The 27,326-nt window shown below is 42.9% G+C and overlaps 2 protein-coding genes across 3 annotated transcripts; one reads left to right on the top strand and one right to left on the bottom strand.

The window, feature by feature from the left end:
• Positions 1–1,342: 1,342 nt before the first annotated feature.
• PSMC3 (proteasome 26S subunit, ATPase 3) lies at positions 1,343–9,561 on the bottom strand. The gene is made up of 12 exons (XM_075837822.1): positions 9,429–9,561; positions 7,451–7,534; positions 5,872–5,997; positions 5,683–5,787; positions 4,724–4,786; positions 4,357–4,494; positions 4,133–4,276; positions 3,894–4,042; positions 3,436–3,532; positions 3,023–3,168; positions 2,767–2,848; positions 1,343–1,572 (listed from the first exon to the last, which is right to left on the bottom strand). The coding sequence occupies exons 1-12, from the start codon at positions 9,453–9,455 to the stop codon at positions 1,462–1,464; spliced, it is 1,272 nt and encodes a 423-aa protein (XP_075693937.1). The 5' UTR covers positions 9,456–9,561; the 3' UTR covers positions 1,343–1,461.
• On the top strand, positions 9,445–27,326 carry LOC142660861 (low choriolytic enzyme-like). Of its 2 annotated transcripts, none has more exons than XM_075837821.1 (13): positions 9,445–9,674; positions 15,165–15,192; positions 15,662–15,715; positions 15,830–15,970; positions 16,060–16,177; positions 17,727–17,905; positions 19,063–19,144; positions 20,482–20,609; positions 22,003–22,112; positions 22,268–22,487; positions 23,797–23,915; positions 24,180–24,387; positions 27,073–27,326. In XM_075837821.1, exons 4-13 carry the CDS (start codon positions 15,844–15,846, stop codon positions 27,111–27,113), a joined length of 1,332 nt encoding a protein of 443 aa, XP_075693936.1. In that variant the 5' UTR covers positions 9,445–9,674; positions 15,165–15,192; positions 15,662–15,715; positions 15,830–15,843; the 3' UTR covers positions 27,114–27,326. The 2 variants fall into 2 exon arrangements, with proteins under 2 accessions (XP_075693936.1, XP_075693935.1); XM_075837820.1 differs by lacking the exon at positions 9,445–9,674 and adding an exon at positions 11,555–11,638.

Genomic DNA, 27,326 nt, shown 5'->3' with positions numbered 1-27,326 from the left:
TATAGCAATATCTTACCTCAGTGCTGGATTCACAGCTACACTGCTCATTACTGCTGTGTGATGTCCTCCATGTTGCTGCTGCTGCAGCTTGTTTATATGTGTGCAGTGTATAGTAGACACAATAGCCAAAATGCAGCCATACTATTCTCTATTATTAGTCTATGATGTAGGTTGTTTTTTGTTTTGTTTTGTTTTTTCTTTTAAGCAAAAACTGGGACTACAGCCAAAGAGAGATCTATATAAAGTTCTCAATTATCTTCATATATGCAGGAAAATCACTCATTACATCCCAATTCTTAACTTCCCTCACAAAAAAGGGAAGGCGTCTCCTCTCCCGCTCCCATATATATATATATATATATACACATACAAGATCACTGGTGGCCTGGGGAGGGGTGTCAATGGGGGATATATAACCCTGGAGAATATTTTAGGTATATGGATTGTACCTTGCTGTGATATACAAATATATATATTTATTTTTTAATTATTTATAGTATTGTTTACCTTGAACGATCGCTCCACAGCAACATCCAGACACTTCACCTTTCAATTAACATGTCCTTTAGAAATATCATCGGTCTATAACATATCACTTTAAAAAGGTGTGGGTATACTTCTCTACTACGCAGTGTAAATCGACACGTTTCAATAATGGTCCGAATATTTGGAAGATTACTCACGACAGATGAGGTATGCAGCAGCAGATGATGATGATAATGATGATGATGATGATGATGATGACGACCAGACTGGCCCCACTCCCCACCACCCAGGTTCTGAAACCACCTCCGAGCGCCAAGCTCCTTCGGCTATGATGGGATAACTTCGGCTCTCCTCAGAGAGGTGAGGTTAGCTAAAGACGGACTAAGTCTATGAGCCCGTCTTCAGCTAACTAAGTCTTTAGCAGTAGGAAGCGGATTATAAGGAGGCAGTAGACAGCTGAACAGGTTGCACATATGGTATGTCCAACCTGCAAAAATAACATCATGTGGCTACTCTCACACAAGACACAACATTGTATTCCTGATGCGACAGCCTAGCTGGTTTGAAAGCCAGTGCAGCTTAATAGAAATCAAGTAGCCTGAATTACTGGGTCACATCAGGTCTATAAATCACAGTGTGCGTATAACAAGACCCCTGCAAAATAATCCCCAGTGAATAATTTACTTGACCCAAATTACACGGAAGAAGGGTTAGAAACCGGTGACTTGGGAGAAAACTCACAGCATACAACCTTATAATGATCAGATATGAGGTGTAGGTCGCATTTGATCAGAAGACGCTTGTTAATAATAGTAATGGGGGATATAAGCAGCACAGATTCCAGCATGAGGGCAGGTTGAAGAGTTAAAGAGGTCTGGTTTATTTCTTCCTGTAACATAAAGTAAACAGTCCTGACAACAAACAGTGGGACTCGCCACTGATCTCCCCATGTTGGGGGGGGGGGGGGGGGGGGGTCTACGCATAGTACTGCAGATTGGCTTTTTTCTTAGCTTGGACTTCCAAAATCCCCTCCATGTAATCTTCATGCGTCAGCTCTGTGGCACCTCTGCGCAGAGCAATCATACCCTACAATAATAAGGTAACAGAAGGTCACATAAAAGTACAGACTTGTCCTCGAAATCAAGCACAAAATAGTTTCATTCCATAGAACAGACCAATGCAAGATAGTTGAGCGCCAAATTAAAGAGCGTCTGCACTGTCACAAAACTTTTGAGAGGTCAGAGACATATAAGAAGTTTTGATCGGTGCGGGTCCAAGTGCTGAAACTCCAACCATCGCTGAAGCGAAGAGGCACCTTCTGCTCTGATTGGCTCTCCTCTTTCGGCTGAAGACGGGCTCATATATGATCTATGTGAGCGATTCCGCCTCTGTATCAGCCACGAAGGAGGTTTCAGCATCCAGACCCTCCTCAATGAAAACTTCTGCTATATCTCTATGACACAAAGTTTTGTGAAAGTGCTGGGGTTGTAGGCAATGTTTATTTTATTATTTTTTTGATGTGACATCATCCTGTTAATCTTGTCTGGTCATAGGCACATCAATAAAACCTCACCATTTCACACCACGACTAAATGATCTATGATTCCAACAACATTCATGGGATTTTTAAGAACAACATCTTTTTAAAGGGTTACTAGATATAAAGTCTTAGGCTGGGTTCACACGAGTATGTTACTTCCGTAAATGACGGAACGTATTTCGGCCGCAAGTCCCGGACCGAACACACTGCAGGGAGCCGGGCTCCTAGCATCATAGTTATGTACGACGCTAGGAGCCGGGCTCCTAGCATCATAGTTATGTACGACGCTAGGAGTCCCTGCCTCTCCATGGAACTACCGTCCCGTACTGAAAACATGATTACAGTACGGGACAGTTGTCCTGCAGCGAGGCAGGGACTCCTAGCGTCGTACATAACTATGATGCTAGGAGCCCGGCTCCCTGCAGTGTCTTCGGTCCGGGACTTGCGGCCGAAATACGTTCCGTCGTTTACGGACCGAACATGCTCGTGTGAATCCAGCCTTAAGTTTCTAAAACCAAACCAAAAAAAAGTGTCGCCGCTATCACTGACCAGTTTCCTGGAATTCCTGTCAGTGACCCCATTGACAAACAACAAGGTTGGCTTTCCCCAGCTTAAAATGGCTGATTACAGGGACCAATATATTGCCCTCAACTGCACAGCAAATAAAGACTTTATTTAAAGAGACGGTACATAAAGTTATTCACTCCTTCCTAGCTAAACTCTTCAGATACGCTACTCACCGCCTCTACACACACAGCTTTACATTGTGCCCCATTGAAGTCATCAGTACAGCGAGCAAGTTCTTCATAATTGACATCGGGGCTGTAGGAGAATTAAAAAGTTTTAATTACATTACGCAGTTACAAACATTGAAGCGGTTTCCTGAGTGAATGGACTGCAGCGCCTCCACTAGGACCAAAAGAAAAATATTTTTTTCGCAAAGAACTCGGATTTCAACTACTACTGTTCTTTACGACCACCGACATTGATACATACCTAACGTTCATCTTGCGGGAATGAATTTGCATGATTCGAGCTCGGGCCTCTTCATTGGGCATTGGGAATTCAATTTTTCTGTCTAGACGCCCTGAACGGAGGAGTGCAGGATCCAAGATGTCTACACGGTTTGTAGCAGCGACCACCTGTACAGCAATATAGGGAACAGATAAAAACATTGTAGTCGTAACTGACAATGATCTTTTTGCTTTGATGTTTTTGTTTACTTGTAAAAGAGTTGTTTCATGTGAAAACAAACAAAAAAACAAAACTTTGTAGTCTTTCTAAAAAGACATGTAATATAGTAAAAGTATATACGATATATCCATATAAAATAATATATACGATATATATATATATATATATATAAAAGCTGACATACAGCTAAGGATACACGAGAGATGGGTTTGTACCTTAACTTGGGTGTTGGGTTGAAAACCATCCAGCTGGTTTAGAAGCTCCAACATAGTCCTCTGCACTTCTCGGTCTCCAGCCTTTTCACTGTCGAACCTACAACACAAAGGAACTTTTTGTAATATGCCAGACATTGGTCTTTTGGTAAACTGACATAAGTTAAAGAGGTTGTCTACCCAAGACAGGCCTGGGTGATAAGCCCTGTTAGGGCATATGGACATCAGAGAGGAGGTACTCTGATCAAGACCCCTCTGTTACAGCAGAAAGTATCCCTGACTCTGCGTAGCCACATGGTAATCCACTAACTTAGGTTGGCACCGTGTAATACTACATTTCACCCGGAACAATGATGTAGTGCGAACACAATGCAGCTCATGATCAAGTGAGATGGCTTCACAAATGGTGGTTGGGTGGACAACCCCTTTAATTGAACTCCATGTTGAATGATAAAACTAACCTTTTTGTTCCAATAGCATCCAGCTCATCAATAAAAATGATAGATGGAGCTTTCTCCTTGGCCAAGGCAAAGGCGTCTCGAACAAGCTTTGCTCCATCTCCGATAAACATTTGAACTAACTGAGGTCCAGCGAGTTTCAAAAAGGTGGCCTAAAAGAAGATGACAAATCTCGATGACTACTAACTACATCATCATCATCATCATCCCTCTACTCCATGATATGTCCATTCTCTACCTACCTTAGTCTGAGCAGCACATGCTCTCGCTAGGAGGGTCTTCCCTGTCCCAGGGGGGCCATACATGAGCACACCTTTAGGGGGCTGGATTCCCAAGTTCTCAAACTTCTCCTTGTGGTTCATAGGTAGGACGATGGCTTCTACCAGCTGCATTAAATATGTTTAATGGTCAGTATTGTGTGTGCATAACCAGAAGTATCAATACAGTCATGTGCTATAATCCTCACCTCCTGAATCTGCTTATCTAGACCACCAATATCACTGTATTGCTCAGTCGGCCTTTCATCCACCTCCATGGCCTTAACTCGTGAGTCGTATTCTGTAGGCAAAGTCTCCAGGATGAGATAGGAATCCTTATTCACCCCCTGAAAGGACAGAGAAAACCATTTCTGTCTTCTACTAAATCAGTGTTACGTTGTTGATAAATGTGACATTTTACAGTGTTTATCACGTTGATATAATTTTCTTTCTTCATATTGAACTAAATTATTCAATAACATCTTAACATTATTACAGATCATTAGGATGTTCCATAACATTATATAATGGGAATACACCTTTAAACATCCCAATTATCAGAAGGACCGGACTCACCACAAGATCTCCAGGTTTTAGTTTTTCGGCATCAACCAAACCAATCACTGGCAAGAAGTACGTCTGGTGAAAAAAAAAAAAGGAGCATAGTGAAAAATCGCATTCTAACCTATACATCTCATCCACTTATAGATGTAGCAGAGCTGAGTTTGTCAGTTGACCCAATAGGCTGTTATCTGGTATCTATGATTTTCCATAGGACTTCAGGTAACACTACAGAGTTATCGCGACCTAGCAAGTCATCATGGTGCAAAAACAGAGCAGAATTCAGTCTTCTATATGCACATAGTTATATTGTGCACTTATTATTATAACCATGCTGGTCTAGTGAGATCCATCCAACAAATAGATTTCGATCATTCCCATTATGTAGTCAATACTCAAATACGTAATTGAAAGGGGTAATCCCACCAGTAAAACGTAATCACCTATTCAGAGGATAGGTGATAAGTGTTTGATCGCTGGGTTTCCCATCGCTGGGACCCCCACAGATCAAGAGTCGAGGGTCCTGAGTGTCCCAAATAAACAGACCGGTGGTCACGCACGCTGCCGCTCCATTCATTCTCTATGGGACTGCCAGACACACTGTATGCATTTTAACATCACCCTATCCACTGCTTACACTCGTCATCTTCCGCCAAACCTCTTGCTACAGCGGAACTTTTGCTTTGTCATATACGGATACTGGTGACATCATCATCTAATATTTTTTTATTCGAGGTACAGTTTCTGGTAGCAAGACTCAGATCCAATATGCCATTTAGTTAAAGGGGTTTTCCCATAATCCATATTTAAACACCTATCCATAGGATAGGTGATAAATATCTGATCGGAGCTCGGCAGCCCTATAGAAATGAATGGGAGCGGTGGCAGTCATTCATCCTAATGCCAGAAACTGTCGTAACCACATTAGTAGATCTACTCCATAGTGTAGAAGCGTCTGCTCTGTGTGTTGTTACCTGTCGGGTAGATGTTTTTATTACTGCACATTTTCCCTTCCTCTGTGAATCAAGATCAATGTTGGCTCCATCTTCCTCCTGGTCATTGGGATCCACATCTAGCAGCTGCGAAGAAAAGAATGATCCTTACACATAACCAGTTCATTGTAAGCTCATAGAGCTGGGGTTCCGGCTCGGAGGACATCGTACCTCAATGACATTGGACACCAGATAAGGAAGAGTCTTATTCACTTTGATTTTCTCACTGTTTTCTTTGATTTTGTCTTTCATGGCTTGTAACTCGTGCGTCACACGTAGAACCTCACTCTTCATGATCTGAAACAATGATATAATATAGATGGTTACATATGCAGTACACCTTATTCTGCTACATTTCGATTATACAGGATTCTTACAATTGTCAATTTTATATGTAAGAACTATCAGTCGCCGTTTATTACTTAAAAGGGTTGTCCACTACTGGACAACTGATGAACTGTCCACCAGATAGGTCATCAGTACATGATCTGTGGGGTCCGACAACCAGAGCCCGCACCGTTTAGCCGCTGCGGCTGCCTCCGAGCACCGGACGTACATGCTGGAAGCAGTTGGCTCCGGCCACTGAATAGCTCTGAAGCACGGCCGCTATGATATGTACAGAGCCAACTGCTTCCAGCGCCATACATCGCATAATGGGCCATAACATCTGGTACCTGGAGGCAATCGGAGCGGCTTAATGGTGCGGGGTCCGGGTGTCGGACCTGCACCGACAATAGATGGATAGGTCATCAGTTGTTCAGCAGTGGACAACCCCTTTACCGCAGCTTAGTGCACATTGTTACAGGTTTTATTGTTTTTAATGAGGTTGTCTCACCGAGACTGTATTAGAGCATATGGACATCATATAGGGTGGGTCTCCCGCTCGGGACCACCCTCTATCAGCCAGAACATAGAGTTTCTCTGTAAAGAGCAGCTTTCGTTCTAGCAGACTCAAGCCGTCCTTGTATTACATGTGTAGCCATTTGTCTGAATGGCCGGTATATAATACTACATTTCCCTTGCAGCGGCCGCAGAAAGGGAACTGCTTGGTTGGCAGTGGCTTCTCCCAGCAAAATCATCTGTTTTCCCGCTATTGACCACAGCATCTAAGGGGTTAAATGGCCGGGATTGGAGTGAACTCCAATCCCGTTGCAGCAGGGTGTTAGCTGTATGACAAAGATGACACCTGCTAGTGATGGCGCAGGCTCAGCTCCTTAGCCAGCTCAATCCTTGCACCATACATTTACGGCACTTCGCATTAAGGGCCAGCTGCCAGCACCGTAAGTGTTTAATGCAGGGCGGAGGGGGAAATGGGTTTTTCCAGTCCTATGTAGATAAAGCTTAAAGGAGATGTACACATTTGTAACCCCTTCTTTATTGCTCAAATGTACTTAAAATAAAAAAATGAAGCAACTTTGGAAATAGTCTGGAGTATAAATCTCCTACCGTTTTGTGCTTGCAGCTCATATGAAGACCTATGTGTCTCTATGGTTAAAGCCGACAAACAACTCATGTAATCCTGCAATCACATAACAGCACTCAAAAATAATATTTGGGTGGCAATTAAAATTATATATATATATATATACACATATACACAGCAGTGTGTACGCAATATATAAGTACAAATCATATAAAATAAGAAGGCCTGTATAGTCTACATACATATATAACCATCTGTATATTCTAAACTCCCCAAGATATTGGAGGAATTGTATATGTGAAATGTGATATTACAAGTACAGCGCACCTTGATCTCACTGTCCAGGAGTCGGGTTCTCTGGATAATTTCTTCGGTCGACATCTTGAGGACTTCTTGTCCCACCCCATCCTGCTGTAATGTGACAGATGGAGAGTGAACGCCATGACTACAATTCTCCAGGTAATCCATAATCATCATCATCCTCAACCAAAAACCTACAACTTCTAGAAGACACTGGGTGGTATATTATACAATATAATAACTCCGACTGCAGGTACCCCCAAAGACAAGCTGGTTGTGCAGTTCTTTCTACTGGCACCCCTGAAATCAGCCGATGTCAGTGACAGGACAGACAAACGGAGACCGTCCTAAGTAAATGGCTACAGGATGGGCCCCTTTCACACTGCGTTTTTTTAGTCTCTGTTTGACGTCTATGCTGGGAAAGGCACTCGACATACGTTAAACGTAGGCTGTGACGCATGCTTAACAGTGGCATCCGTCACCCTAGACTATAATGGGATCCGTTTAACTGATACGTCGTGAAAAGCCATTGAAAGGCCCATAACGTATCCGTTGAAGGGATGCCATAAAGTGGCATCCCTCACCCATAGGCTCCCATGTTTAAAAAATGCATACATTTAACATATACTTTTTTTACTAGATGACTCTGGATATATATTAGCGCAGTCTACTACGCTATTCTATCCAGCAAAAAAATTGTATACCCAACGTATGCCGCCCAACAGAACACTCTTTTGGTCGTAGATCGTATAATGGAAGCCTATCAGTACGTGTGACGTATGCGCTGGGAGCTTTCCTGACACATACATCACACATAAATGCAGTGGGGGTATAGGCATCCTATTGCAACATCCAGTTAGACATGATAAAAAAAAAAAATCAAAGGCTGTGTTCACATCTGTGTTCTGTTCCATCATCGGAAGCAGAACGACGAGAAAAAAACACACCGGATCAGTCACATGACGGAAAGCAATGGCGCCCAACGGTAACCTTTCACTTTAAATGGGTTCCATCAGGTTTCCATCATGGATTTTGTCATTTTGCCAGACAAAATAGTGCTGCATGCTGCTATATTTTGACCAGCAATAATTACAAAATCTGCGACTGGGTCTCTCTAGCAGATGTGAACAGAGCCAAATTGGACGTCTTTACAGGATGCTTAGACGTGATGTGACCCTTGCCTTACTGCCCATATTTCTGCAAACTGAAACCCCCGAACTCATGTATGAAAACTAGTGCAAATCTAATTGGAGCAGTCGCCGATAGCAGCCAATCAGATCACTTTTTCCTTTCTGCAAACATCACAGGAATAAGACAGCAAGAATCTGATTGGTTGTTACTCACAGAGCTGCAGATGATCGCACCATTGCGTATGTAGGATCAGACATTGCTGCGGGGGGGGGGGGGGCTTTATGATGAAATGTTTTGCAACTTTCTTATATACTTGCTTTCAATTCCTCACCATTTTTTAAGATCTCTGCTTACGGTCAATGAATTGAAACATGCTGGCTTACACCAAAAGGCTGGCTTGTGCAGGTGCAGGGCTCATTACAGTTCATCAGAGGTCTCTGACATGTAATGAGCCTTAGGTGGGCATGAAACGAACAACCTCTGGATGTAAACAACGACTCAATTCACTGACAGCAAGCAAAGGTGCAAATCAACGGTGGAGGATAGATAATGGTATGTATATTAGATTGTGATTGTAATAACCCCCCCCCCCCCCCCTCCTGAAAGGGATAAAAAAAAAATATTGGACAACCCCTTCAAGGCCAATCCAGAAATAGACAGCCTGAGACCTATCACTAAATGAAGAACTATAAGTCCCGGCAAGACATGTCACTCTGTGCTGCTGTGGCTGGAGCAGCATGACTACAGGTTGCCTGGGACTAGTACACCATGGCCTGATGGCTGCCTCTTCTGAGGACCGGCTTCTGCAATCACTACTCCTGAAAGGTATAGCAGCCATTACAGCACTTCGCTTCCCTCTATTTTCCCCTCTTACCTCGGTTTCATCCCACACAGACGCCATGTTTACTTCCTTTCACAGGCCGGGTGAGTTCGCATTATCACCGCCGGAAGTAGAGGAACAGACAGCTCTGAACACCCGACTTCCGGTGCAACCTCCAAAGTCCTCCCCGCCGCTTTGCAGTAGTGAGCTGGGCAAACCGCCGGAAGTCATGTGACCAGGCAGGGAATTGCTGACTGTTGTCTGTGGTGTCGCCATTTTGAGTAATGGCAAGAGAGCCAGGTTGTGAAAAAATTATATCTACAGCGGTGTGAAAAATCATGGATCCTGTCTTCTAGAAACAGCGTCACTCTTAATGGGCTGTGGGTGGAATTGCAGCTTAGATCCATACAAGTTTATGCATTACCAAACACAGCCTGTGGACAACAGCGGCGCTGTTGTCCACAGCACCACAATATTTGTACTGCCCCGTAAACCCACAGAGTTTAATTTGATCTTTGATTTTTAATATAAAGGTGACCCTATTCAGTCTCCCATCCCCAGCAGCTTCTCTTTGCTCAGGATTTTGGCCCCAGCTGCACGGCGACTAAATGATGTACACAAATTGCTTGAAAATCGAGGACGCAATGTAACTTCTATTAATCCTTATGCTGCAAAAAATTGTGACCTTGTGGCTATCGCAAAATTTTCAACTATCTTGGAAATGCGATAGTCACACGGGCGCTTCCAACTTTTTGTCTTTCTGGGGGGAATATATAAAAACAAAACATTAATTCCGCCATTGTTTTTTTTTTGTGTGTTTTAAATGTATGCCGTTCTCCATAAAGCAAAAAAAAAAAAGTTATCTTTATTCTATGGGTTGGTACAATTACGGCAATACCAAATACATATTTTTTTTCTGTCGCCGCAGTCCAAGAGCAATCATTTTTTTATTTTTTGGTCAAAATAGCCGAATGTGGGCCCTTTTTTTTGCGAGACGAGTCATATTTTTTAATGGAGCCATTTTTGGGTACATATAATTTTTTGATTAACTTCTATTATTTTTTTGGGTTGGTAAATTGAAAACAAGAAAAAAGCAATACCGACTTTGTTTTTTGTGTTTTGTTTTTTTATGTTGTTCCCCCTACGGTTTAAATAACATGGTAACTTTATTTTACGATTGGGGCGATACCACTTATGACATTTTACAAAAATCCCCCCCCAAAATTTTTAAACATTCAGAGTCAGCAGATCGGTGACCCTCATATGGGAACTCAACCAATCAAATAGAGTGGCTACAAAGAGCGTCGCTTTCTCTGGAGGACCTGTCCGGTCTACGCATTACACAGACAGCCCATTCATTTTAAAGGGCACTCTGTAATGCTTTATTTCCCCTGCGGTGGCACTGTAGGATAATTCAACACTTGGTGGCAGGTTCCCCAGCAGATTACAGCCGATTGTTGGAGGTCCCAGCAGTGGACCACCCTGTTATCTAACTTCTTTTTGTGCGACTCTTCTAATAAAAAAAAGAACCTCTCCAATATATAATCTAAACATTCATTTACATGTTCATTCAAATAGATATAACTTTATTTATATAAAACTGGGAGAAAAAAAACTTTAAAGGGGTATTCCCAATTTAGACATTTATGGCATATCCACAGAATATGTCATGAGCAACCCCCTCTCCTCTGGTCCACGCCTGAAATCGGCAGCCTGCGTCCACCGCTCCAGGCAAAACAGGGGTCAAGTGACCCCCAATTTCAATATAGGTTATATATAGTTTTTTAAAGCTGGGACCCGTATCTATTAGATATTCCCAAATGTCTAAGTTGGGAATACCCCTTTAAGAAAGCTTAATAAGCAAGCGCCAAAGACCAGTCGGGCTCTCATTTGCCAGTAAATGTGCGCTGTAATGTGATTGGTCACTACGGGTAATGCCACCATTTTTTACTTGCACCGGTGTTTAGAAATATTCTCCGACATGATTCTTGGCTCTGGTTCGAATGAAACCACAAGACAGCAAAAAAAACTGTCTTCATGTAAAACTTGAGTTATTACAATCCCCCCCCCCCCCCCCCCCCCATTATCCACCTATCATCATGTTCCATATCAATGCACCCCGTGTCATCGCCCACATCTCTCCCTCCCACTCCTGCTATATAAAGACCGGGAACGCTTCTCATCACCCACCCATCACAATGTCGCCCTCGCTTCTGCTTTTTATAATCTCCATCATAGGCTTGAGTGCAGGAAACCCCCGGCAGGTCTGTATGATGCCCATTACTTTCTATATACATGCCAGTTGCTTCTAATTTCCGGGTACAACTTCACATATTCAAAATTAGTCCTGGGAAACTGGTTTATTTTGTGATGTATCAATAGATTGCAAGCTCTTGTGCCTCCTGTCTTGTTCCTGTTTGTTGCTGTCCTTGCTTTTTTCTGCCGTAGTTTTGACATTTTCGTTATATTTTTTTCCCTGTTTTGTACCATGTTGTCTGGCACCACAGAAGAGGATGTCGCCATATAAATAATAATTAGATTGTAAGCTCTTAGGCTCTTTTTTCTATGGTATTTTATCGCTTCTGTATGGAGTTTGTTGGTGATTGTACTTTTTCCATATATTGGTTTATTCTTCATTGTCTTTTTTTTTATTCATGGGCACACATATAAAAAAAAACTGTGGAGGAGATTTGCTAAAAAAATGGCGCAAATAAAAAGTAAAGTAGTGGCCCATGGCTACTAATCAGGTTGTCACTTTTAATTTCCAACTACTCTACTTTTGCCTTACCAGTTTTGATCTCATTTGACGATCAATTTTGTTACAATTTGGACTCATGTCTGCAGGGGGGACACAATTCACATATATCTAAGAAATAGATGTGGGTTATGTCCATAGGGATTTACATATCCCATATGTCATATATCCAGTCTCCCCTTTTTTGCTGTGGTCTCATTATTTAGGCAGTTTACAACTCTTCCTTTGGTGGCCATTATTTAGGCAATTTATGGCATTTCTTTGCAGAACCCGGAAACACTCTGCCCATTTGGGCTTCTATTCTGATATTATTTCCGCACAGAATGGCGCTATAAATTAGGAAATATGCGTTCATTTTATATTTAAAGGGTGACTAAGCTTTCCAAAAACTTCTGACATGTCATAGTGACATGTCAGAAGTTTTGATCGGTGGGGGTCCGAGCACTGAGACCCCCACCGATCGCTAAAACGAAGCAGCAGAAGAACTCTGGTGAACGCTGAGCCGCTATTTTCCTGATCGGCTTTTCTCGGAAACCCGAGCAATTTCTGTACGGGCACAATAGAAAGTCACTATGACATGTCAGAAGTTTTTTTAAAGTTTAGTTACCCTTTTTAAATTGCTTGGTAGTAGTTTGGTTGCTGTATGACAGTATTATGTGGCCACTAGATGGCAGTATTATTTGAACACTGCATTATGTGGGCACAGTAATTTCAGGTTGTGTTTCTTCACATAAGGGTATGTTCACACGGCCTATTTACGGTCGTAATTCGGGCGTTTTTGCCCCGAATTACGTCTGAAAATAGCACCTCAATAGCGCTGACAAACATCTGCCCATTGAAAGCAATGGGCAGACGTTTGTCTGTTTACACGAGGCGTATATTTACGCGCCGCTGTCAAATGACGGCGCGTAAATAGACGCCCGCGTCAAAGAAGTGACCTGTCACTTCTTTGGCCGTATTTGGAGCCGTTATTCATTGACTCCAATGAATAGCAGCGCTAATTACGGCCGTAATTGACGCGGCGTTCAAGCGCCTGCACATGCCGTTACGGCTGAAATTACGGGGATGTTTTCAGGCTGAAACATCCCCGTAATTTCAGCCGTAACGGACGCCCTCGTGTGAACATACCCTTAGGCTGGGTTCACACGACCTATTTTCAGACGTAAACGAGGCGTATTATGCCTCGTTTTGCGTCTGAAAATAGGGCTACAATACGTCGGCAAACATCTGCCCATTCATTTGAATGGGTTTGCCGACGTACTGTGCAGACGACCTGTCATTTACGCGTCGTCATTTGACAGCTGGACACCTCTTTGGACGTTTTTGGAGCTGTTTTCTCATAGACTCCAATGAAAACAGCTAAAAAAACGGACATAAAAAATGCCGCGAAAACGGCGCCAAAAACGCAGCGAAAAACGCGAGTTGCTCAAAAAACGTCTGAAAATCAGGGGCTGTTTTCCCTTGAAAAGAGCTCTGTATTTTCAGATGTTTTTGGTCACTACGTGTGGACATACCCTAAGGGTAAAGGTATGTTCACACCCATGTTTGGGCGTTTTACGCCTCGAATTACGCCTGAAAAAACGGCTCCATTACGCCTACAAACATCTGCCCATTGCTTTCAATGGGTTTTACGATGTTCTGTTCCCACGAGGTGTAATTTTAGGCGTCGCTGTCAAAAGACGGCGCGTAAAAAGGCGCCCGCGTCAAAGAAGTGCATGTCACTTCTTGGGACGTTTTTGGAGCCGTTTTTTATTGACTCCATTGAAAAACAGGTCCAATAACGGCCGTAAAATACGCCGCGAAAAACGCGACTTGGTAAAAAACGTCTGTAATTACAGACGTATTTTGCTACTGCGTGTGAACATACCCTAAGTCCACGCAGGTCGTTTGCTGCAGATAATTTCAGAAAATCTTCACCGAATCGTGCGAATCTGCCTCTGCAAATTTTGTAAGAGGTAAAAATATATGCATTCATTTAAATTCCGCAGTAAGATTTGATTGCAGATTTTGACTTCCCCATTGAAGTTAACAAAAAAAAATCTGTTACAAATCCATGCTCATTTTACGACACCGCAGGTTAATTTATGTGCTACAAATATCCACAACATCCGCTTGCCTGCTACCGCAGCTGATTTTCCGTGCGCAAATTCTAACAGAAAATTCACAGCATTTTCATCCTGTGTCAATTCACCCTAAGGCTATGTTCACACGGGGTATTTTGCCGAGTTTTTTTACGCGGAAACCGCGACGCAAAACTCGGCAGAAACGGCCCGAGAACGCCTCCCATTGATTTCAATGGGAGGCATCGGCGTCTTTTTCCTGCGAGCAGTAAAACTGCCTCGCGGGAAAAAGAAGCGACATGCCCTATCTTCGGGCGCTTCCGCCTCCGACCTCCCATTGACTTCAATGGGAGGCAGGAGAAAGCGTATTTCTCGCTGTTTTATGCCCGCGGCGCTCAATGGCCGTGGGCGAAAAACGGCGCGATAATTGCCGCGAAAATCGGCGTGCAGGGAGAGGAATATCTGCCTCAAAGTTCCAAACGGAATCTTGAGGCAGATATTCCTCCCCCAAAATACTCCGTGTGAACATAGCCTAAGGGTATGTTCACAAAAAACGTCTAAAAATACAGAGCTGTTTTCAAGGGAAAACAGCTCCTGATTTTCAGACTTTTTTGAGCAACTCGCGTTTTTCGCTGCGTTTTTTGGAGCTGTTCTCAATAGAGTCTATGAAAAACGGCTCAAAAAATGGCCCAAGAAGTGTCCTGTACTTCTTTTGACGAGCCGTCATTTTACGCGCCGTATTTTAACAGCGACGCGTAAAATGAAGGCTCGTGGGAACAGAACATCGTAATTCCCATTGAAAGCAATGGCCAGATGTTTGTAGGCGTATTAGGGGCATTTTTTCAGGCGTAAAACGCCGGAATTACGTCTGAAACCACTGCGTGTGAACATACCCTAAGATGACATTGATGTAGGCATATCCATAGGAAAACCTTTCTTTGTGTTTTTAAGATTTTTTTTCACTATTTATTCCAGAATCCGCAGGAGAGATCCAGGGGGTCAGGTCAGTGACACCTTGTAAGAGCACATTCACATGTGGCGGAATTTCTGGTGATTTCCGCTCTGGACAGTCCGCAGTGGAATTCTGCAGCAGCCGTTTTTTACATTGGTTTCTATACATTTTTAGGAAACTTAGTTCAGACGTTGCGGAAAATAACTGCGGAATTTAGGCTGCGGTGCAGAATTTCCCTCCACAGCATGCTCATTCCATTGCGGAGAAGAAGCGGAATTTCACTGCGGATGTCAGTCTTTGCAATACAAAAACTGAAATCTGTGGCAAGTCCGCAGTATTTTCTGCAACGTCTGAATTACCTGTCAAATATGCAAATGTTGGTGCAGATTCATTGCGTAATTGGCCTGAATCTGCCCCAACATTTGCAGCGGAAAAATTCTGCCACGTCTGAATATGGCCTAAGTAAATTCCCAGGACTGTCGGCCTAACATTTCTTAACCTTTAGCAATGTTTCCAACAGATCCGACACATCCCAGTGATGATATTTTCACCGACATTTTATCTTCAAACCAAGGTATGTATCATACAGCTATAATCCATGGCGTCCATACCATGGCGGCAAACCCTACAGCTGCTGCGGAGCCCGGGGACACTATTTAGTGTTGCGTCTTACTTCCTCCCCATCCAGGCAGCTCCCGGTTCATGCTACAAGGAGACATTGCTGTCAGAAGGAACAGGAACGCTGTAAACTGTAAAGGGAAATCTTGTCTCTGGTCAAAATCAGTAGACGGTTGGGTCCATGTACCTTACACCCTGTCACATAACTACAGTAGGTCCCTGTCTCTCCACTTATGTCTATGAAGTCCTTGGCTATATCTTATCGTTCTGAATAAGTAATAAGAAATGTATGGGTTACAGCCTCGGAGGAGAAGGCGCTCGTCCAAGCTGCCATGGAGGAGGTAGCAGTTCTTACATGTGTGCGGTTCACTTCACGTCATGGAGAGCCCAGTTATTTGAGGATCTGTCCCTATGATGGGTGAGTGCTTGGCTTAATACGTTTCCAGTAGGGGCTTATTCACACGAGTATTAAAGGCGAAAATAATTTCTCCATCTAAATGTATGGGCACATCTTTACGCTTTTAAAGGGCCCTAAGAGACCCCTCTCCATGGAAACACCTTTAAAGGGGTTGTTCACTTTTGCCCTTTCACATTACCCTCTTTATTGATCAGGCTCCCTCACAATTTGTTGTTGTCATGGGGAAGGACTCATTGGAAAGTGAAGCATTACATTGAAATCAATAGGTGTCCGTGTATTTTATGGGCAGCAGCCGTCCTACAGAATGACTTTGCAACAGCTTCTCCTCTCTTGTGTATGGAAGAGAATCCCAATTAATAGGCCCTCATCTGTTTTGCCACATACGCTCTAGTAGGACGTATAGAAAGGGTTTAAGGTCCATACAGCGGCTCTATAGCCCATACATTTATTCGCAGTTTTGAGAGTTAGCAAGTTCAACACGACGAGAGAGCGCTGCTTGTTACCAATCCGGACATTGATGAGTTGGTCAATATAACAAAGACTCCTTCTCTTTCTGATTGGGGTCATCCCTCGCCCTTTCATGCCGCACGCTTTATTAAACACCATTTCACTTTCATAATAGTAAATTGGAGGCAATCAATGGCTGCCACGCGGTTTTAATCTTCAAAGAGCTGAAATGCTAGAGATGTGATTGCTGATCTTACTGTACTCCAGAATAAGACAATGTTGACATTTTATTATGATGACGTTATATTATTATACACTGGTGGGGGAGGGGGTGCTGGCTGGGTATGTGCCCCAGGTGCTAAGTGGCAAGGAAAGGGGCACCAAAATCCATTCTGTCATGGCCAGGCTACTCAGATACAACCAGCTGAATCTTTGCACCAGGGGGAGGAAAGCCTAGGCCTCATTGACATCGTTGCGTTGGAGGCTCCGATAGGGGCCCTTTGTTATAGATCCAGCCGAGAATACCGGATACAATAGCGCAGCATGCTGAGCTATTGTTTCTGGTAAAACCACATACGGCCCGGCAGAATCCATTAATGTCCATGTCTCCTGACATGTATGTTTTCGTAAATACTTATATTTCCCATGAAATACATTTTTTTTTAGCCTCTTTTCTCTTTATTGTGCCGTTCCTCTGTTATTCCTCCTAGAAACGTATGAATAAATGAACAACTGGGTGTTACGAGTTGGGGGGGTGTCCCTACACAGCATGACAATGTCCAATCAGTTCTAACAGTCTCAGACTGTGTAGGGACACGCCCCGTTGACAAGGGACAAGATAACACCCAGTTGTCAATTTATTCATAAATTTCCAGGAGGAATAACAGAGGAACAGGACAACGCAGAGTTCCAAGAAAAAATGCTCTAGAATTGTTATTTCATGGGGAAGTATTTACCAAAACACACATGTCAGGAGCGGTGACAGTTCCTCTTTAAAGTTGCTCCTATTGTAAAGGCTTCACTTTAAAACCAAGTTTTTAATTTGTGGCATTATATCAGCTGATGATAACATTTCACTGCCGTCTCATTTTTTCTCCTGTAGGTGCTGGTCCTATGTTGGGCGTGTAGGAGGTGCACAAGACTTGTCCCTCATGAAATCAGGATGTCTGCACTGGGGTATAATACAACATGAACTACTTCACTCTCTGGGCTTCCAACATGAGCAGTGCCGCAGCGACAGAGACAAGTACATCCGCATCAACTGGGGAAACATCAACCAAGGTATGACCAGGCAGTAGATCATTCCCCGTGCATTCACCTTATGTCCCAGTCCCATTTATGATGCTTGTTTCTCTCTGGAGTTAGATATGTTGTAGTAATAGGTCCACTTCAGATACACTAGCTATGTTATCCGCAGGCTAGGGGCAGATATACCAGCCGCACAGGGGACGAGGAGGTAAGAGGGCCCAGTACCAGCTTAAAGGGGTTGTCCAGGCAATTTAAATTGATGGCCTATCCTTAGGATAGGTCATCAATATCGGATCGGTGGGGGTCCGACTCCCACTTCCTAATGTCTTAGATTGCATGTAAGGGATTGAGCTAATACATTTCATGGCTCGCAATAACTGATAAATCTTGAAGGAGACTTGAGAGAGAGCTCGTTTTCGAGAGGTATGCGCCCATATACTGTACTTGCCAGGGTGCCCTCTGCTCTGTGTCCGCTTCTGCCACGGGCAATGGATATTTTGGCAGTCTATCTGTATGATCCTTTAGTATCAATACAGAAGAACAATTCTCAGATAGCTCCGGTCATGGAATAGCGGCCGAGTTGCAGTATGGCCGCTATGCAATGTATGGAGCCAACTGCCTCCGTACATTGCATAATGTGCAATAACATTCGGTGCCCACAGGCCACCGGAGCAGCTGATCAGTGTGGGCTTCGGGTGTCGGACCTGCGTCCGATGATATACTGATGACCTATCCGGTGGATCAGTTGTCCGGTAGTGGACAACCCCCTTAATATGTATTGAAGATAAAACTAACTACATGAGTCCGATTTGACTGAATATAGCCATAACTTTTATTTTTCGGTCGGCTATATTAGGGATTGCTTTCGGTGGGACAAGTTGTCGTTTTTAACAGCACCATTTATTGTACCATATAATGTAATGGGATGAAATGGGAAAAAGAAAACTGTGATTCCCCCATTGTTTTTTGGGTTTTGTTCTTCAACAATCACCATGCAGTAAAAATTACATGTTCGTTTTATTCTGCGGGTCAATACGATTACGGCGATACCAAATTCATATATATATTTTTTTGTTATTTTTTGGTTTACTACTTTTGCAAAAAAAAAACAATTTGTTAGGGGGACACGTGCGTTGAACTAGGGGACAGAATGCACATTTATTATTCAATGTTGTCTTCTTTCTTCGTAGACAAAGAACGCAATTTCTACAAAATGAGCACCCAAAACCTAGGAGTACCTTATGATTACTTGTCTGTTCTACACTATGGCAAGTAAGTTGTTAGTGACCTAATGGATAAAGATGCAGGTTTAGGACTAAAGGTGATACATCCCATCTCTTCAGAAAAGATGTGACCAGATTAGAAAAGCATTTATAGCGGCTGTTTTTTCACTGAAGGGACCTTAGGAGCTAACTGTATACCAGGTATATTCAACTGCTATTAGTGAAGGTCCATTTACCTTGGTCTGCCGTCAGGTGAAGGTCTGAGCTGTACACCAGCAGTAAGGCTATGGTCACACGGGTCAGATTTGCCATAGGCAAATCCGACCAATGGATCCGCTGCAGAAATCCGAGGCTTATGTATACAAGTGCCACACAGTGCCCTCTGTAGATATTTCAATTCAGTGACCCCCTGTAGATAGTGCCACTGGTAGATAGTGCCACACAGAGCCCCTTGTAGATAGTGCTACACAATGCCTCTAGTACATAGTGCCAGACAGTGCCCCCTGTAGATAGTGCCAGACAGTGCCCCCTGTAGATAGTGCCACAGTGCCCCCCGTAGTGCCACACAGTGCTCCTTGTAGATAGTATCACACAGTGCCGCCTGTAGATATTGCCACACAGTGCCCCTTGTATATAGTGCATCACAGTGCCCCATGTTGATAGTGCCACATAGTCCCTTATGTAGATAGTGACACACAGTGCTCCTTATAGATAGTTCAACACTGTGCCCCATGTTGATAGTTCCACATGGTGCACTCTGTAGATAGTGCTACACTGTGCCCCCTGTAAATAATTTTACAGTGCCCCCTGTAAATAATGCCACACAGTACCCCTGTAAACGGTGCTACAGACTGAGCAAAACTTGGAAAGTGTAAAAGTGTTGAGAAAAGTGGGCATGGTCTCCAAGGAATTGTAGTTTTAGACAGATATATTATGAAGAAACCAGAAAATGGTGCAAATTTTGACGCATTTCTATACCTGCTCATCGCAGACGTAGATTTAATTTTCTGACTATTAGACAGTCCAAATGTGCTAAATGTTTTAATTAATTTCATAAATTATTTGAAATTAATTTAATTAATATGGCACAAATCACTCCAACTAACTCCTTTACTTAGACTGGCATATGATTTGCCAGGAGCCACTGTCTTTGCAGGTGATTTGAAGCTCCGTATCCCCTCTAGTGCTTATATTTGTACATTGATACAGTACTCATGTATAAATCATTTTCTGGTAGAAATACTCTTCTTTATTAGCTTTGTCTCAAAGAGCAGCCGATAAGAGAGTACAGTTTATCTATACAATGTAAATGTGGCATTATGAGACCAGATATTTACGATAAGTATTGTATTCATAATCTTCACTCCGTCTCTGTATTTCTTACAGGTTTGCCTTTGCAAGTGATACCGGAAAACCTACCCTTGAACCGACTGGCAACCCCCATGCTCTGATCGGTCAACGTGTTGGGTTAAGTTCTTTGGATGTTTCAAAGATCAACAAACTCTACGAATGCAGTTAAGTTGTGGAGAATGAGATGAATAATAGTGTTAGAGAACGTATCCTCTTGTATAATTGTGAGCATCCCCGGTTGAGTGACTTGTATTGACGTAGTGACCACAGGATAAGTAAATGTACAGCGGAGGGCTATTGACTTTTACAGGAAGCTTTCTGGAGGTGATCAATGTGTTGCTGCTACCAGATGGAGAGAGCGATTACAAAAATAAAGTGTGGTGGATCCTTAATCAGTACAACCGGCTCTTCGACTTGTGACAGACCAGTCAATATCTATTCATTCAAGACCAGGGAGCGTCAAACTAAATATATTATGGGACTGCTCTCTAGTCTCCTGGTCTCCTTCTCGGCCTACAACCCAGTGTGATTACATCAGCATCTTCCGGAGTTCTCCTTCATCTCCCAGTCAGTCAATGGCATTTCATACACCGGTCTTAAAGGAGTTGTCCATGCTCGGGGCAGTTTTTCATACTAATGACCTATCCACAGGATAGGTCATCAGTATATGATCGGTGGGGGTCTGACACCCAGACCTCCACCGATCAGCTGTTCCAGCTGCCTCTGGGCACTGGAAGTTATGCAGTGGCCGGTGTCGGAAGCAGATGGCTCCGGTCACAGTATATCGGCCATGCTGGGTTACTGCAGCTCTGCTCCTATTCACTTGAATGTACTGCAGCACGGCCGCTATTCAGTGTATGGAGCAATTTGCTTCCGACTCCGACCACTGCATAAATTCCGGTGCCTGGAAGCAGCTGGAACAGGTGGGGTCCAGGTGTGTATTCTGGCTGCCTCTGAGCACCGGCAACTCTGCTCCTATTCAATTGACATCTGCTTCCGGCAGCTGATCGGTGCGGGGTATGAGTGTCTGACCCCACCGATCATATACTAATGACCTATCCTTTGGATAGGTCATCAGCATGAAAAACCGCCACGTGCACGGACAACTGCTTTAATCTGAAGTGCGTTGGAGTAAAATGCGTCACATTTATTAAGACGCGCATGTTATGAGCAGGATTACAGTTGCGCAGCTTTATGGGACAGTTTCTGGCACTGACTGTTTTTTGCACCCCTCCAACTAAAACACAGACACTTTTCTCACACTTTTCCTAAGTGCCGAGAATAATGAAAATGATAATAATGATAAATTAGAGCGTAAATATGGCGTGTGTCATAATTTGTCACCTCTGCGCCAAAAGACTGGCGCAAATTAATTAATGAATTCCCTCCAGTGTGTTCGTTATCCTACCCCTTTTGCTTCCTGTTGGGGACAGTAGGACATACAGACAAGCAGAGCCTACCCCCCATGGAGTGCAGGGTACTGTCATTTTATGATCCTGTCATTTAGGAGGAAGGCCTTGGCAATGCAATACCTTGATAAGTTTTTTGTTTTTTTAGACATCTGTAGTTACCTGCTGCCAGATGCACATGGTACATTTTCATGGGAGTCCAAAAAGAATCAGAACATAACCACTTGTGTGTGGCTGATCCGGGTGCCAGAAGACAAGGTACTGGTATAAATATGTGATGGCTGAGCCGTGTAGTACAGCAGATTACCATTGTGTTCAGTAAAAAAAAAAAATGACAATGTCATAATTCCTTAGATTATAGGTTTAGGTATACAGATTAGCAGAATAACCCGGTACTTTCATTTTTTTTCTAGGTCTTCCTGCAGTTTGAGTCATTTAGCATTCAATCCTCCCCAGCCTGTGCTCGGGCCTCTGTTACTGTGTATGATGGAATCAGCCGAGAATCCCCCATTCTTATCAACAAAACCTGCGGAAATATTTTCCCACTTTCACGGATTTCCTCTGGAAAATTTGTGAAAATAGAATTTACCGGCTCCGGGATTGGAAGCAGCTTTAAGGCCATATACAGTTCGAGTGAGTACAAACCCTGTGCTGCTCATTGCATGGAAATATTAAAACTTGCAATGTATGTGATAGTCAATAAGGTTGGTCATGTATATGCTCTTTAATTTTGACGGTTAAAGGGGTATTCCCGTCTCCAACAATTATGGCACATCTCCTAAACGGGGCCGGCTGAGCCCCGTCCTACCTTTTGCCTTTTGAGTTACGAGGTGGCCAGGTTTTCCGGAAAACAGCCGACCACATTTTGCTACACTGTTTCCAGAACTTCCATAGAAGTGAATGGGAGATATGGAAGCAGTATTTCACAGCGAGCTATGCTGTTTTTGAAACTCGGGGGCTACGGAAACAGCTTAGCTCGCTGTGCTACACTGTTTCCATAACTTTCTCATACACCTATTGGCGTTCCGGAGAAAGTGTAGCAAAATGCACTTTGTCAGTCAGTGGCTGGTGCCCAGCGGCAGAAAGTAGGATGGGGGTCAGGAGGCTTCTTTCTAGATAGGTGCAGGTCCCAGAGGTGAAACGCACTGTGGAATTCAGTAGATATGCCATAAATGTGCGAGATGGGAATACCCCTTTAATGTACTCAAATTGGGCTACATGATGTACTTAAAAGGATAGTTTGGTTTTGAAAACCTATTTTCAAATACTGTATTAGGGAATTCTGAGGTAATAGAGTGGAGTCCTTCATTCAAGACCCTCATCTATTAGTCAGAGTGGAGAAAGAGCATCTCTCTCTATCTCTGGAGGACCTGGCATGTCTGTTCATTATATGGACAGTTCATTTATTTTTAATTCGGAACCATGTAATGCTTCATTATACCCTGTGGTGGCGCTGCAGAGAAATTTAACACTGGCTGCCAGGTTGCTGATTGCTAGCGGTCCCAGTAGTTTGTGTTTATGTCTGTACTTTTCTCCTGTATATGTGACTGTCCATCTTCTTTCCTTATCCATCTGCCTGTCCTGTTCCCAGACACTGTAGAGGACCCATTATTATTATATCTTTGAATGTCTCTATAGTGGTGCTGTAGTTCTAGTCGTACCCTGCTCCTGAGGTAGACTAATGGCCCCTTTACCTTTATAAGGGGTCTGCGGGACTATAATGGGGCAATGCAGAGGTGTGATGGCATTTCATTGCTAGTTTTGGAGATAATGCCCTTACGCTATAATGTTTTGGAAACTAGGGTTGGTTCTCTGTTTGCGGTTATATTTTATGGACACCATTGACAAGTTGACACTAAGTTCAGCCATATGCATGTGACAAGGTCTTTATTCATGGCAGCTGGTAACATTAAGCCATTTCATTATGCCTTTTATTTTTCAGTAAAGTGTGGTGGATCCTTAATCAGTACAACCGGAAACTTTTCAACTCCACAATTTCCCTCTAAATACCCTAACTCAATGACCTGTGTGTGGGTCCTAACTGCACCCATTGGGAACAAGGTAAATGATAGGCTGACAACATTCAGCGAATTTCCGTGTATATGAGGTACTTTAGGGCTATGTTAAAAGGGTTTTCTAGTTAAAACATTTACACCACCTCTCCATTGACTTCTATAGGGAATATGGTTGGTGTGCATCGGGCAAATGGGGTTAACGCTAATGTGGGATCTGCACCTTTCAGCCATTTATGGTATATTCCGTAGATGTGCTGTAAATGTTTTATATGGGAATATACTTTATGTAAACCGGTGTTGTCTTTTGCAGATTACACTTCATGTAGCTCCATTTAGTTTGGAACCATCACCAGGCTGCTCCTATGACTATTTCCTCCTTCGTGATGGTCGAAGACAAGCCAAGAAATGCGGTCACCTTCCCAAGTTGGATTTCACATCTTCTACCCGTTCTCTTTTGGTAAATTTTCACAGTGACTCTTCTGTCCAGGCAAATGGCTTCTTCGCAACATACTCATTCTGTAAGTAGATTCTAAAACTCATAAAATAAAAGTATAGACTATACACACTCCAAGGGTAACATCAAGGTATTAGCAGACAAATCCAGGAGATGGAGCCAGCACATATAAAACAAAACAAAAATAATGTATATATATATCGGCAGAGTCCTTGGCATGGAAAGGACACCAACCCATGCCCTGGGAAAAAAAAGTACTCATCACATAGCAAGCGGACCCCTTTAGGTCAACTATTTCCATTACTAATAGACCCAAAAACAAGCTCCACCACTCATAATGCTTCTGTTAAGAAAGCCCAAAAAAATACTTCTTGTATTGATTTCTTGTTTTCATTGAGTACTACCCTGGCAAAAACCAATATTGTATTGAAGGTGTTGTATAGTTCACTCTGCTCCGTCTTCTACAGGTTTGTTTGTAATCTGTAACCATGGAGACCCATATATGTGTATAGGAGCTGTATACACAAAACGGTAGGATAGTTATAATCAAGACTATTTGCAAAGTTGCTTCATTGTTGTATAAAAATGGACTGTCGAAACCCAAACAAGCTGGAGCCCCTATGTAATACAATATATTTGTGTTGCGTGTGTGGGAGGGGGTCAGATTTTCTATTGTGAATGTTCCCTTTTCATATTTGCATTGACTATGAGCAAAGTAATTTCTTATTGTTAATTCCATAGTCGTAATAACTCGGCACTGTTTAGTTTCCTCCTTTGATCACAGAAGGACATTTATCTCCTGCAGTTAAGTAATCTCTAATGATAGATGATTATTGTGGAATATTGCCAGTCTGGCTATTACATAACCTTTATAATGGACCTTACATTTAAAAAAAGATGAGACATTAATAATACATCACAGGTAGGGTTTCAAATTGCAGATTGCGATTATTAACACACAAACCACTATATCAGCTAAGAAACTGAGCTCCTCCATCTCACAGCTGGGATATTATATCATACCTGGGCATTAAAGGGGTTGCCCAGGCAAGGACAACTCATGACTTATCCACAGGATAGGTCATAAGTATAAGATCGGTGGGGGTCAGACAACCGAACCCCGCACCGATCAGCTGCTTCCGGGTGCTTTATGCAGTATTTGGAGCCGGAATCAGATGGCTCCGACCACTGCATAGCGGCCGTGCTTCTGAACAGCAACTCTGCTCCTATTCACTTGAACAGTACTGCAGCACGGCTGCTATTCTGTGACCAGATCCATCTGCTTCCCGCATGGACATCTGGTGCCCGGAGGCAGCCAGAGCAGCTGATCGGTGTGGGGTCCGGCCGGGTGTTGGACCCCCACCGATCATTTACTGATAACCTATCCTGTGGACAACCCCTGGGTATGTCAGTGGCATAGCTATAGGGGGTGCCAGGGTAGCATTTAAAATTGTGCACATAAAAGAGCAGTGCTACGAGCTACACTAAGATATTAATATGTATAGAGAAACCTCAAAATCTAAATGAAGACTATATTTTCATAGTGTTTATAGATCCCATAAAATGTAATATCATAACATATGGTGATGATCACTGCTTAGGCACGGCGGAGTAGGCAGCCACCTAGGGTGCCATTGGGGAAAGGGCACGCTATACATATATATATATATATATATATATATATATATATATATATATATATATATATATATATATATATATATATAGATGAGTATCTTGTTAGGCTTAAGGGGATAGGTAATTGGGAAGTGCCCAAAGATTAGACTGGGCATGCACAGACATATAAGAAACAAAATAAACACAAGAAAACAAGGAAGAATTAGGTCAATGTCTTGAAAATGTTGTTTAAAATTTACAGCATTAGGAGTTAATAGAGATATCAGGGTGGGAATGCCCCTTAAAGCCCAGGTACCAAGAAAGCTTTAAAGGCTATGACTATCTTCACAACCCATTGTTGTTGTGGGGCCTGAAAATGATTAGCAGTGTAGTCCCTGCAGTATGTGAGTAGACTCGCTAATATACATTCCGGTCCCGCGTGGCGCTGATTCTGAGATTTTCATCGATTTTTATAGCGCTGCCAGGGGACAGGAAGTCTAGTTACACAGTCTTCTTTGATGATGATGATGATGATGATATGACTCCTTGTCATGGGACCCGCCCCGCTGTGGAAATCTCAGAATTAGCGTGATAGAGGACCGGAATGTATATTAGCCAGTGTATTCACATACGGCAGTGACTACACTGCTAATAATTTTCGGTCCCCACATAACCCATTTAAGGGCTAAGGGTTAAAACGAAGTATATTATGGCTATAGTGGTTGCTAAGGGGCCCAATGATCTATAAGGTTGGGGGGCCCAGATCACCTTCTGTCCACCCCTGGTGATTCACTCCACAATTACAATCTGGAAGAGAAAATTGCAATCCTAAAAGGGGTTATTGTAAGGCCTCATGCACACATTTGGTCAGTATTTTTAAGCCAAAACCTGGACTGGACCCTAAACACAGGGGAAATATTATGGAGAAATGTATTCTTCTTCTCTTCTTTTTATCCACTCCTGATTTTGGCTTCAAAATACTGACCAATTCTGCACGGTGTGAATGAGGGCTAAATATTTTACCCATTTATAAAACCCTTATGTGCTGTGCTGTATCTGTCTTGAGCATATATAGTTTGTACTACGACATGTATTCTTATTCATTAGTTAATATTCCACTTGTGCTTTGCAGCTCCCTCATCACCCAGACACCAGAATGATGTTCCATCCTAATCACCTTCAGAATTCTAGTATCAGAAAATCCTATGTTATTCCTCCGCTGGACAGCAGGTGGCGGCCATGGAAACTCTCACAACACAAATATATCCCCATGGACTATCTTAGCACTTGGCTCGGCACGCCAATGTAAGAAAACAGATGTTATAACTAATCTGCACGGCAAGTTCACCTATAGCTAAAATAAAATCTACAGCTTAGGCAAGAAAA

Source organism: Rhinoderma darwinii, chromosome 9 (assembly GCF_050947455.1).
Source record: "Rhinoderma darwinii isolate aRhiDar2 chromosome 9, aRhiDar2.hap1, whole genome shotgun sequence".
NCBI classification, from domain to species: domain Eukaryota; kingdom Metazoa; phylum Chordata; class Amphibia; order Anura; family Rhinodermatidae; genus Rhinoderma; species Rhinoderma darwinii.
Note: the sequence above shows the minus strand (reverse complement) of the source record. Positions and strands in the feature narration are given on the sequence as shown.

Excerpts from the sequence above, each read along its gene's own strand:
- PSMC3 (XM_075837822.1), bottom strand. The coding sequence starts at position 9,455 with ATGGCGTCTGTGTGGGATGAAACCGAG. Across the intron at positions 5,998-7,450 it reads TCCTGGACAGTGAGATCAAG|ATCATGAAGAGTGAGGTTCT; the intron begins GTGCGCTGTACT and ends TCATTGTTTCAG. Across the intron at positions 2,849-3,022 it reads TCCCGCAAGATGAACGTTAG|CCCCGATGTCAATTATGAAG; the intron begins GTATGTATCAAT and ends ATTCTCCTACAG.
- LOC142660861 (XM_075837820.1), top strand. The coding sequence starts at position 11,573 with ATGTCGCCCTCGCTTCTGCTTTTTATAATCTCCATCATAGGCTTGAGT. Across the intron at positions 17,906-19,062 it reads CTGGGGAAACATCAACCAAG|ACAAAGAACGCAATTTCTAC; the intron begins GTATGACCAGGC and ends CTTTCTTCGTAG. Across the intron at positions 22,488-23,796 it reads TAAGGCCATATACAGTTCGA|TAAAGTGTGGTGGATCCTTA; the intron begins GTGAGTACAAAC and ends TTTATTTTTCAG.